Genomic DNA, 13,365 nt, shown 5'->3' with positions numbered 1-13,365 from the left:
TCGCCAGGTTTTGAGAAGTGCTCTAGAGTGCGTGGAAAGTCACCGTGTACTTGGGATTTTGTCCCGTGGAGACTTCTACTATGGTTATGTTGCCGAAATCGGGTTAGAGTAGAGGAATTCCAGCCCGATAAAAGTAGGACAGCTTGTAGAATTTTACAGGTTTTTTTCAAGTATAATAAGAATAAAGAAATATCGAAAGGGGCGCCAGTCTTTGGGGCCAACATGGTGTCGTTGTTTGCTCTACCAGGCCGTGGTTTGTCTTGAAGTGTTGAATACCAGTCACAAGCTTATTCGTGAAGTTCCTTTGTGTCGTAAAGCTTAAAGTAAAGTTTTGGGTGGAAGCCAAAGTCCACCGCCCTACAGGCCGGTTTCAGACGTCTTGGCTGAGTTCTTGCCTTTTTTGACCCTCGGGACGCTTCAGGAGTCGCTTTCACAATGGGCTACTTTGCTGAATTTTTCTTTTGTGGACCCCTTCCATGTTGCCCTGAAACCCACTGTCCTCTCCCTTCAACAAGGCAAGACCAGTGTTGGCAATTTCCATAAGCAGAGGGTAGCAGAGTTACCCGGAACGCGGAACGGGAACGGCGATGGGGACCCCCGCGGAGCGGGGGAGCGGCCAGGGGTCCGGAACAGGAACGGCGCGGAACGGGAGGCATAAAAAACACCCAAATAATGCAATTTTCAGCTCTATATGTTTGAAATTTGAATACAAGTAGTATTAGAGTCCTTTGACTCTAATACTCACAAAAAAACTCGATTTGAAGACCCCTAGGCCATGGATGATGTGAGAGGGGGAGGGAGAGGGAGAGGAAGAGAGCTTGAGAGAGAGAGAGAGAGAGAGAGAGAGAGGGAGAGAGCTTGAGAGAGTGAGAGGGGGAGAGCTCGAGACTCGAGAGTCGAGAGAGCTTAAGGCTTAAGCCTTAGACCTTGAGGGCATGTGGATTTGCTTGAGAAGGGAATGGGTGTGAGGGGGTGCATTTTGAGTCCTTGCACACTTTAAAAAACACCAGGGCCTAGGGAACGCGTTCCCCGGTAACTATGGAGGGTAGCCACTCTGTTCTTTGTACAGTAATCTCGAAGCCCTTTAGGCAGCCCACAACAATACTTCTCAATCTGCTTTGTCAGTGGCACAAACTTGTAGGAGGTTATTGAGAGTAACACTCCGAGTGTACTCATGTAGGCTCTTGCAAGTAGCCACAGTGAGCTGGTGCCAATCCGTCGTGACGTCGGCTTCATATTCATTTGAGAGCCACACAGATGCAAACATTTTCTTGAAGTATACCCATGTGGCGGGTACTTGTCCTTGCATCAACAGTGTCGTCCACCATGTAAGCGCATTGCCTTTCACGAAAGTGGCAGCTTTCCTAACCTTAGAGGCCTTTGTAAAATCCCCCCTCATAAGCTGTATCAAACTGCTAAAGGAAAGTAAGAGCCTTTGCCTTATCCTCAAAGCCGTTGAAAGTACCAAACTTTAGAGTTGCACCACCTTCTTTTAAGGCTTTTGGCTTTTCCAGTGCTCCCAAATTGTCATAGGGAAGCGTCTGTAACATGGGTACTATAATAGGGATCATCGGCGCCCCTTGGCCATTGACATTTTGCGTCATTGATGCCATATGTGGCTGCTGGTCAGAAAAACCAGCCATGCCAAAATTGCCCTGTGGCACCCCAAAGTGGCCCTGGTTGCACTGAAACTCTTGCTGCATGCCAATATTTCTATACATGGGGTTTGGCATCATGCCTTGCATACCCCAAACACTGTTCTTGGCATATATTGCTGGTTTCCAGGCGCATAACCAGCCATGCTCTGAAACATTGATCCACCCTTGAAATACCAAGGATATATCGTGGGTGGTGGAAAAACCTGTTGCATAGCATGGAAACTAGTTCCCTGTCCATTCAAAAGAGGTGGCTGGCTGAACTGGTAAAGCGTGTGGAATAGGCATCCTAATCACCTGTTCGTGGACAAAAGGAATATGTCTTGGAGTCCCACGTGACTCCGCAACATGTGAGTGCTCCCCGCCATAGTGGGACACACAAGGGGCCTTGGTTTGAGCATCAATAGGCTCTACTGCATGAGACGGTTACCTTGTCTGCTGTGGCACTGACGGCGCTTGCAGATACTCCATAAACTTAGGATTCTGCACCAACCGAGAGAACACATTCACAATAGCAACCAACTCTGTCCTGAACGCATCCTCCTCTAGTTGCCCAATCATATACCCTTGACCTTGCGGAGCATTCAAATCAACAAAAGGTACAGATAGGGGTGGCCGTGAACTCTCTCCAACCTCGAACACTGAGAGAGAGAGAGAGAGAGAGAGAGAGAGAGAGAGAGAGAGAGAGAGAGAGAGAGAGAGAGAGAGAGAGAGTTGGGGGGGGTGGGGTGGGGTTCCAAATCATTAGCATGCAAGGGTAGCCTATAAAAGAGAGGAGTGGTGTGGGTAGGGGGGAGGGTGAGGAGGGAGCCTGATGGGACTTGGGAGAGACTACAGCGGTAGGGAAAAAGTGCGCTTGGTAGTGGGGAGCTTCTTTACAAGAAGTGTCTGCTTAAGTGTTTTATGGTGAGTTTCCCATCGTGACTTTTAGCTATAGTGATGCTTATAGTGTCTTTTAAATGGGCGGAGTCTCCACCTTGCATTTTCCTTTGAAGGGAAATTTGGCTTATCCTGGATCCATCTAGGTGTATATGTATATAGTAGTGGTTTTGATGCAAGCATCTGAAATGTGCAACCTTGATGCAGGTCAACTGCGCGCGACAGCATATCAGAATGAGGTAAATCAATTATCAGTTCAGAAAGTATAAACAAGAGATTTACATGTTGATTAGCTAATTGTTGATCATTTTCCTATACAGACAAAGCTGGTTGGTCAAGCTCTTTACTTTTTTCTTACCACTGGTTTAGGAGTTCAAACACTTGGGGAGGAATACAGCAATATTTCTCAGGTATCATTAATTTTGACATCCTTTGGTGTGTAATTGTTTGACACTTCAGCACTTCTTTACTCGTGCATGCGCATTGCAAACATGTCTCTCTCTCTCTCTCTCTCTCTCTCTCTCTCTCTCTCTCAATGAAATAAAATGTTATATTTATGTCTTCAAAAGGCCAAAATGCCCTATGAGACCAAAAGGTTACATCCATGTGTGACTCTCGTACAATGTCTGGGGAACATAAAGTAAAAAATAAGAGAGAGATATGAAATGAAATGAAATGTTATATTAACGTCTTCAAAAGGCCAGAGTGACCTATGAGACCAGAAAGTTACAATGTGGTGGATCTGATACGAAGTCAGACTAACAAGATGACAAAATGACAGAAATGACAAAATGACAAAATAAAATACTATGGAATCCTGAACTGCTAGGTGTGAACCAAGCAGCTAAACAGCTACCTGGGATAGCTAGATCACAGGAGATCCAGCATCGGTCATTGGCGGATCTCATCAATCTCCTCCATGGTCAGTAGTCTGACCGGGCGTCGTGCATGTCGAGCCAAAATGTAACAAACTGCTGACGTGTCAAAGCCTAAAGAATGGAGTCAACTTACAGATGTGGCCGAGGGGCCTAAACCCTAATTTCTTCTAGAAACCCTAACTGCTAAACCCTAATTTCTGCCAAAAACCCTAACTGCTGAAACCCTAATTCTGAAAACCCTAACCCTAAAACCTGCAAACCCTAAACCCTAAACCTGCGCGCGCTTCCATCTTCACTGCTCATGTCTTATAGGGTATAAGCCAATTAAGATCACTTGCAAGAGAAGGATCCAGATTTGTTTCAAGTCACTGTTTTTCTCAGAAGCAGTGCCATGCAGATGTTGATGTCTATAGCTACCAAGCAGCATACTCCAAGGACTTGGCAAGCTTTCAAGAAAATTTTTGCCCGAAGTTATATGGTTTCCGACATCTTCCTTCGGAGTGCAACTTCTGGCAGAGTGGGGTATCCTGAAATGCTTGCCATCGAAACCCTAGCAGATTATATCTTGAAATTTCTCGGCATCCCTCAGTAGATGTCTCTTCTCGAGTTGGTAACCTTAGAGGCTCGGTGTGATTGCTATCTCTTCGGACTACCATCGCCGCCAAAGAAACACTATTTGTCCAAGAGCTGATGGACCATGCTGTGGTTGGCTACGACCTTATATAATGAACCCAACCCTAATTTTGGTGCAGGTTTAAGGATGGAAAGTCAGTCGACTTTTCGAGCTCGACTGATGTCAAGATTGCTTTTTAAGTTTGAAATCTGTTTGAGAACTTGTTTGGTGATCCTGTTTGGAATTTGTTTGAAATGGATGCTATCTGTTTTGAACATGTTTTGGTGCCGATGTGAATTGTTTGACTCTGGTTTGATACTGGTTTCAATGATTGGTGATTTTACTCCCGGGTGGAGAAGTGAGAAATATTGTTTTGGTATTGTTTGAACCTCGGAACGTCGCAAGCCGATGCTTGGGGAGCGTTTCGTTGTATGTTTGAAAACCTCGGAACGACATAGGCCGATGCCTGGGGAGCGTTTCGTTGTATGTTTGAAAACCTCCGAACGACGCAGGCCGATGCCTAGGGAGCGTTTGGTTGTATGCTTGTAAAATAATTTTTGTTGTGACTCCCGGCCCAGACTTGGATGGTTATGCGGGAGGAGTATTAAGAAGTCTGAGCAGTGGTTACTTTCAGCACCTCCAAACGACGCAGGCTGTGGTCTGGGGGGTGTTTGGTTGTAAAAGGCCTCTATATCTCCCGGCCCGGACCTTTTTAGGTTATGCTGGAGGAGTGATGAGGGAGTCGTTGAATATCTCCCAGCCCGGACCTTGTTAGGTTATGCGGGAGGAGTGTTCATCGGCGGCTTTATGTTTCTATGTCTTGTAACATGCATATGTGAGCATTTGTGTTGCATTGCGATGTGCCAACCATTGAATATTCCTAATTGGATGAGATTGCCTGGGTATGTAATATTAGTGCATCAAGACACCCGTGGAAGATTAGTACGGTCTGGGTGTGATGGCTAATTTTAGTACGCCGGAATATCAAGAGTACCGATCTGGAGAAGGAGAAGCTAACTCCTTGATCAAAATAGCCGAAAGGAGAAGCTAACTCCTTGATCAAAAGAGCAGAAAGGAGAAGCTAACTCCTTAATAAAAAGAGCAAACTGATTGTCCCTCGGAATGTCCCTCAGAAATTTTTGAACTAACTTGAGTTGTTTTGCAGATATGTTGTAATCGCGGACGATTACTCTCTTTCAAGAAGGGGAGATGTAACAAACTGCTGACGTGTCAAAGCCTAAAGAATGGAGTCAACCTACAGATGTGGCCGAGGGGCCTAAACCCTAATTTCTGCCAAAAACCCTAACTGCTGAAATCCTAATTCTGAAAACCCTAACCCTAAAACTGCAGAAACCCTAACCCTAACCCTAAGGGAAGTAGACAGATTCCGAAAATTGCGTTGACATGATGACCTGGCAGGTTGTACGGATTTTCGCGTTGTGGCTGATGACGTGGCAGGCTGTATGGATTTCCGTAAATTGCGTTGGCAGCTTTTTGGCTTTGCTTTTGAACCAGAAGCTTTTGAGTTTTAAAGGCTTTTTACTGTAGTTGCTTTTCAGACCAAGGGCCTTTAAATATGAGGCTAGGGCTCATTCTCTGGCATGCTTCCTAAAGAAGGTGCAGAGTGCGGAGTACCGGCTTGTACTGCATTGATGAAATATAAAGAAATACCGAAAGGGGTGCCAAGGTTTGGGGCCAATACTCTCTGGGGTGGAATTCCGCCACTCCGTGTCGCGTGTTGTCTCTCTCTCTCTCTCTCTCTCTCTCTCTCTCTCTGTTCAGTTGTTATTTGAAGTGCTTAAAGTTGTTTAGTCTGTTCTTTTCTATTGGCACGTGGTGCCCGCCTTGTGACACAAAGTGATCCGAATCCTCTAATGCAGATAGGGGCGCTTGAGAAAGGAGGCCACAACAAGAGGATCGTGCAGCGAACAAGGAGGGCAAAGAGAAACAGTGCCTCTCTCGCCAGAAAGGAGGCCGCAACAAGAGGTTTCTGCAGGGAATAAGGAGGGCAAAGAAAACCCCTGAACAGAAAGGCTGCAGATATGTAAGTTCAGGAGCTTCTCTTCGCAACGTTCGTTTGACGGACTCAAAACTCCGAAGCTTTGAATTCAGAGAGGTGGCTCACGTTTCTAAGATTTTGCTACACCCTACAACCCTATCACTACATATTTGGCTCGCTTTAGTCTCTTTTTTTTGAAGGAAGCAAGGGAGCTGGCATGAAAGCACAGGCTGTGCTTGTGCTTGATCATTTACAAAGCAAACTGGCCTGCTTACCCTTTACTAAGCAAGGGCCTTGCTTAATGCTTGCCACCCCCCCCCCCCCCCCCCCTTGCCCTCCTCCTTTTGACGTGTTTTAGGGTTGGGTTTTTGCATGGAGGTTATATACATAGGATCAATGCGTTTGTTTGGCCTACCCCAGACTCACTTCTCCTAGAAAGGTGGTCCATGTTTATCTCGTGGTCAAAGCCAGAATCCTTTGTGCTATAATCAGTTCTCTCTATGTAGTATTTGCATTTGAAGTCATCGACATGGTGCTAGGACATATGAGTGACCTTCGGGTCTTGAACTAACTTGACTTAAAGTTTTGCAAGAACCAGCCGAGAGACTTTAAGGCAAGAAGAGCAAAAGAAACAGAAGAAAACCCCAACTTATAACGTTCTGTTGAGTGGCCCAAGGGGTTAGGAATTAATAATCCTAACCCTACTAACTTATAGCAACCCGCAGGAGGAAGATGGAGAAAGAGGTGCCGAAGCGCACAAGATACTATTGTCCACGTCATATGCTCCCTGCCCAGGTGGGCATGCCACGTCATTAGTTTGTGACAGTGGTATCAAAGCTCAATCGATTTGCCTTCCACCGGAAAATCCGATCTCTTTTTCTGCGGCACACATGGATTGAAGTGATGACTCCTACAAGAATCAGACGAACCCACCGGACAATTCCAGATCGGGTGAGAGCACGGGAAATTCGAATGGAACAGGAGATGTAGAATACGAGCCACCTCGGCCTAGGAAGTACGAACAAATGGAGATGTAACGTCAACAAGAAGTTGAAGCTTGCACAAAGCAAATGCTTCAGTTTTCAAGGATCCCCAATATGCAAATTTCTTGACCCGACACCTGATCGATGAAGTGCATTCCCGATGGAAGATAGCCATCGACTTCCCCTTAAAGTCAACCCTCGAGAAACCTCCTATCCCACGGATGTTCATTGAAGATGAACTCGAAGTTGTCGTCGAAAGACGAGTCAACCAACTTCTGGGGGCCAAGAAGTATTTAAAGAGACGCAACAAGGGAATATACTACCCTGGCTATTTGGGTCGTCAATCTTCTTGTGCGAATGCAAGAAAACAGAAGAAGCATGTACGCTTTGAGGGATTGTCTAGTTCGTCCTCATGTTCTTCTTACAGCTTGTATAGCTCTTCCTCTTCTGATTCGAGTGATGAGGACAAAAAGGGCAAGAAACAATGAAAGAATCAGAGACATGAAAAGAACAAGAAGGCGGCCAAGAAAAGCAGATGCTTCCGGAGATCGTGACAATTTTTTGATAGTTTTGACGAGGATTCGTCCTCTTCTGAGAGTTCGGACTCCGAGGACCAGATGTTTTATTCGAAGAGGAAGCATTTTTATAGAGCAAATCAATATGACTTTCTTGAAGAAAGAAGACCAAAGAATTCAAGGAAGGTGGACAAGCACTGAAATTTGATACCTTTTCAGGGTTTAGAGATGCCCATGCCCACAGAGCCCTTGCCTTCATTAAGCAATTTGACATAGCTTTTTTTGGAGGGTGCTACTTAGAGCACATCTTATCTGAAAGGAAATGCACAGACAGGGTGGTCCACTCTTCTCTCACAAGAAGAAGCACCGACCAAGTGGCTTAAATTCAAGCGACTTTTTATTACCTCTTGGCTCACTCAGGAGTGCGAACGTGATGTGCTAACAGCTTGGAATCATCTTCGGATGACCAAGGGGGACACTTTGGATCTATGTTGTGAAAGATTTTGGGATGCTTTTCTAGTTTTAAGTAGCAAATCGAGCAGTTTTGCTGTGGACTCCCTAAAGAGATTCGAGATTACTGTTTACTACAAAAATCCGAATCCATCCAACAATTGATGGGACATGCCAAGCAAGGGTTTGCTATGCATTCGGGTAACCTGACTTATCCAACAGATCAACAATTGACATCAAGGACCGGACAAAATTCGACCAATGACAACAGAAGGAAAAAGAAGTTTCAGAAGAAGAAAGATACTCGTCTCCGATTGACGGAGAAACAGAAATCCGAGTATCTCAATGAAGGCAAGTGTTTTGACTGTGGCAAACAAGGGCATTGTCACAAGCTTGGACACCCCAAGACGAGAATCCGACACGACACATGAGAGAATCACTTAAAATACTTTAAAACTTTAAAACTTGAGTCGACACAGCGGTGTAGTTCCGCTACCAAAGGTATTGGCCCCAAAACATGGCACCCCTTTCAGTATTTCTTTATTATATTAATGCTTGAGCAAAGTAAAGTTTCAGAAGAAGAAAGATACTCGTCTCCGATTGACGGAGAAACAGAAATCCGAGTATCTCAATGAAGGCAAGTGTTTTGACTGTGGCAAACAAGGGCATTGTCACAAGCTTGGACACCCGACTTCATTTCACCTGAATTGGCGGCTCGACTTGGAATTACGTCCTGCAGAGGCTGTTCTAGCGGCACCCGGACAGGATGTTGCCATTACACTTGTCATTGGCAAACTTCGTTTGCATTGTCAGGGGTATTTAGGGCAAGAGAACTTCTACATCATGCCTTTGAAAGGGTGTGATGTCCTCCTTGTAATCCCTTGGTTCCACAAGAATAGTACGGTGGTCGATTATAGGGCCTGGAATTTGACTTTGAAGAATGAGAAGGGCATAGAAATTGTACTTGATGTAAAATTGAAGAGCGAGTCTGTTCCACTTGTATTGACTTCGACCATTCAAATTAATGAAATCCAGTCTTTTTGTTTACTTGATCTTCTTGAAAAAATTGAATGATGAACAACAATTAAATATGTCTGAATTGGAAAAGAAACAACAAGAATTTCTGCACACATAGATTGATTGTTTCTCTGAAGGCCTACCATGCGAGTTTCCTCCATCTCGTCCTAAGGACCATACGATTGATTTGATTCCCGGAAGTACACCACCCAAACCACCACCTTATCGAGTTAGCCGAGCCCAAAATGAAAAAATAACGAACCATGTTAAAGAACTTCTTGAAGTGGGTCTTATCCAACCTAGCACTTCACCTTTCTGCTCTTCGGTGTTGCTAGTATTAAAGAAAGACGGATCTTGGAGGATGTGCATTGACTATAGAGCTCAATAAAATCATCATTAAGAACAGATTCCCTATCCTAAGGATTGATGATATACTCGACAGACTACAGGGATCCTCATGTTTTAGCAGGATTGATCTGAAGAGTGGATATCATCAGATCCGAATCGCTTCCGGGGGACGTCTACAAGACAACTTTTTGGACAACTTTTGGTTTGTACAAATATTTGGTTATGCCTTTCAGACTTGCGAATGCTCCGACATTATTCAATCGAATGATTATAGGATTTTCAGAGTGTATCGATCTTTTGTGGGCACTTTCTTTGACGACATTATAGTTTTCTCCTAGAATGCAGAACAAAGACATCATCTACTTCAGGTATTTTAGGCATTGCGGAAGCATAAATTGGTTATCAACGCAAAAAAGAGCGAATTTTTTTTTTTCCGAGAAAAAGATCCTTGTATTAGTTAATGGAAACTACCCGTAGGGCTACAACCACCTCTGCAAGAGAGGGCTACAACAAACATGGTGGGAGACTCTCCCAATGAAAGAACAACATATATACAATGAGGCTAAATCAAGAGATGGGAGGAGCGAAGAGCCACACAGGTGGTCGGTAGTGCCATCTGAGCACCCCCTCGACAATGGTGTAGAAAGGCCCAGGGCGCGAGAGTCGAAGGAAAGCCTCGCGGCGCTCCCGCATGCGGTCGGAGCTGCCCTGAAGTCCCTCAAGCTGTCCTCTGAGAGTATGGATCAGCTCTAGCCAAAAGTCACGAACAGTCTTTGCTGGTGGCACAAAGCAAGCCTCAAAAATGCGGAAACAGCCAGACGAAAAAAGAGCGAATTTTGCTTGCCTCGAGATACATTTCTTAGGACACATTGTCTCAACAGAAGGAGTACAGATGGACCAGGCCAAAATTGAGACTATTCAAGATTGGCCTGAGTTAAAGAAGTGCGAAGCTTTTTGGACTTGTGCTCTTTTTATCGGCAGTTCATCGAAAATTTGCAGAGATAGCTTCTTCCTTGCATTTACTCACTCAGAAAGGGGTTCCTTTTACTTGACACTGGCTGTAAACGGATGCTGGAGTTCATTCATTTTGACGTGGTGGTTTTTTTTTGGTGGTTAAGTTATTTTATTTGGGGGTTTATATGATCAAGTGAGTGAGTTCATATGGGTTTTTAAAAAATTGGGTAAATTTTGGGATAGGCCAGCCAAGTTTGGGGCGGGCGGGCAAGTTAAAACATTTTTAATGTTTTATACTTAATTGTAGCCAGCGTAATAAACCATCAACGTAACAGCCAGGTGTAAAAACTTAGCCAGCGAGTAAAATTCAGCCAGCGCATAAAAACGTCAAACGTTGTTGCCGCTTGGGGAATTCTGCTGACGCTTGGTGAGTGTTGCTGCTGTCGCTTGGGAAGAGGTGTGGCGAAGGGGCACAACTCTCCAAGTACTTATTGCGCACAAGTCTTCAGGTACACGCAGTGTGCAAGTTGCCGGGTATGCCACACACACGCTCCAGGTACACCACACACTTACATCTTTGTTCTGTCTTTACTTATATAATTGAACCAGAAAAAATTTAAGGTACCAGGTACCTCATGCTCGTATGGCATATGCACATGTGTACCACCTTTCTTCTGCCTCCATGCAACTGCGGGAAGGGGATAGAGTGTAGCGGTGAGGGTGCGAGACTCACAACCTTCGGGTCCCAAGAATTTTTTTGCTCTGATACCACGATAAGGATTCTAGTTGCTAATCCTTCATTACTTAAACTCATGATTAAGACTTAAGAAACTTGAACTGTACTCAGAAACAAGACTCAAAAGACTCTGTGTTGAGTGATCGAATGTGTGATACAAGGGCTCCTTATATAGGAGACGAAAAGACACAAATGAAAAGACATGTCTCCTGGTGAAGAGACATGATTTTAGACGTAAAACACATCCTTTCGGCAAAGGGATGCAACCATTGGATGAAAAGTCGCACCCGTAGAGCAAAGGGGTGTGACTAGTTGTCGAAGGAGTGTGGCTTTTGGCGAAGAGGCACGTCTCTTGAGCGAAGGGTCGTGACCATCGAAGCGCAGGGGTTCTCCTTGGCATGGCACTTGGCGTATCTGCAACTAGGAGTGTATGTAATACTGCAACAGTCACAATCGTGACAAAACAATTGTCCAAGAAGGGCGACTGCTCGCATCGTAGAATCCCGATCAAACATACCTACGAGCTTGAACCACATTTCATTGGTAGTCTTCAAGGTCTGAATAGCTAGAGAAAGGTTCTTTGTAAGAGATTCCGCAATGGCCGACATTGCCTTCGTATTAGCCGCATCCCAATCGACACACGATTTGAGATATTCGTCATCTTGAAGGCGGGTGTACCTATTGTGGGAATCTCGTGTGGGACGAGGCTTCGAGCCGTAGACAACATCCCATAAACCTTTCCGTGAGAACCGGAGTCGCATAATCAAATTCCAATGAGCGTAGTTATTCCTGTTCAATTTGTCGTAGCTTGAGCAAGGTGGGGCCATGGTGAAGTTGCTAGATTTGGAACTCCGGGAACCTTCTCGCACTCCAAAGTGTGGCCGCACGAACCAAGCCGCAAGATCTCCAATTTCCTCGCCTCTGCCAAACTGCTCCACACCTTCTGCTATCCCTCTCTGGAACTCGAAACCGCTCGAAACTCCCACCAATTGGCCACTCAAAGCCTAGCACTCTGCACTCCTCCAAGCCGTGTGATAAATCTCTCCACCAAGCTGCTCCAAAGGCTCGGTTAGACCCCTCTCTGGGCTCCAAACTCCTCGCTCCAGTCGTCCAGGAGAGGCAGTCGTTTGAACTGTCCCTGCTGCTTTCTACCATTCAAGCAACGAGATCAATAGGCAAGAATCAATGAGATCTTCTATTGAAGAAACTTCTTATGCCATTCAAGCAATGAGATCAGAGGGAAAGAATCTCATTGACTCATAGACATATGGTAGACTCTATCCCATAGATACAATTACCAAAAGAACCCCTCTATTCTTTAGCTATTCTTCATTGATGAGGCTTGTAGTTATATGGCATTAAAGGGTTATTAAGCTAAACACAAAACTTTGTAGCAAAGAGAGATATTCTTAATTTGGACAATCATTTGCTGCAACAATTTAAGGATTCTCTCAAGCATCATCTTAAAAAAAGAAAGGAGAAGATGAATAATTTGCAATCAATATTGGGTTCTGGCAGTGGCTTATGGTGGAAGTCTTGACAATCCATCCGTGATGGATCAAAGACAACTCATGTGTAGTGTGGGACAGCGTTTTGAAACGTTGCCTCACCAAGGGGGGGGGGGGTGGACAATGAGTGAAGGGGGGAGGATGGGCCGCTAGTCGGCGTTTCAAAACGCAAACTGGGAGGGGGGAACTGGGCCTTGCCTACGGCCGCGTTTCAATACGTTGGGGACAGGAGGAGCGGGTGTGGCTTTCGCAGGTTGGCCGGCGTTTCAAAACGCGCAGAGGAGGGGAGGCTCCTGAACCAATCAACCTCGGCAATGAAATAACTGAATGTGTATACAATGGAGGCAAGGGGTTTCTTATATAGCAAGCCCAGTAAATTGCCCTATCCAAGACTTTGACAAATAAGTAAAATAAATACTTAAAAGCCAAACTAAATAGTAGGATCACATTGGGCAGTTCACTTGAGATGCCTAAACTTTAACAATAAGAGAGGGGGGTTTTGTCACGAGGAGGTGTATTTTTCATGTTGCCTTCCTTTATTATATATTACATATCTTTATTTATTTTATTTTACTTGTTTTTCTCGGGAACCCTTGAAAAGGTGCAAGTGGACAATGCATGGACAATGTGAGACAAGTGCAACCAAGCAGGTTTCTCACATTGGGAATCTAGGTCTGTGAGTCAGGGACCGATCGGGCCAATTAGCACAAAATTCTGATGAATATGCGAGCATGAGTGGGCCTAAATGGTATTTGGGTCACGAGGCATGTCACTGACAACTTTATAAGTTGGGAGGGGTTAGGAAACTGAACCATAAGCGGCATAATGGA

General features: G+C 45.0%; 1 protein-coding gene across 2 annotated transcripts in view; it reads left to right on the top strand.

The window, feature by feature from the left end:
* Positions 1–13,365, top strand: part of LOC147421514 (peroxisome biogenesis factor 10-like) — a 55,865-nt gene that overhangs the window by 28,750 nt on the left and 13,750 nt on the right. For both annotated transcript variants that reach the window (XR_015186865.1, XM_086503739.1), the window contains exons 3-4: positions 2,742–2,773; positions 2,855–2,944. Coding sequence is in view for 1 of the 2 variants with exons in the window: in XM_086503739.1 (XP_086359865.1) it covers positions 2,742–2,773; positions 2,855–2,944 (122 nt within the window). In the remaining variant the exon portion in view is untranslated. The remainder of the gene's footprint in view (positions 1–2,741; positions 2,774–2,854; positions 2,945–13,365) is intronic.

The sequence above is a fragment of the Adiantum capillus-veneris genome, chromosome 27 (genome assembly GCF_014529385.1).
Source record: "Adiantum capillus-veneris isolate H3 chromosome 27, ASM1452938v2, whole genome shotgun sequence".
NCBI lineage: Eukaryota > Viridiplantae > Streptophyta > Polypodiopsida > Polypodiales > Pteridaceae > Adiantum > Adiantum capillus-veneris.
Note: the sequence above shows the minus strand (reverse complement) of the source record. Positions and strands in the feature narration are given on the sequence as shown.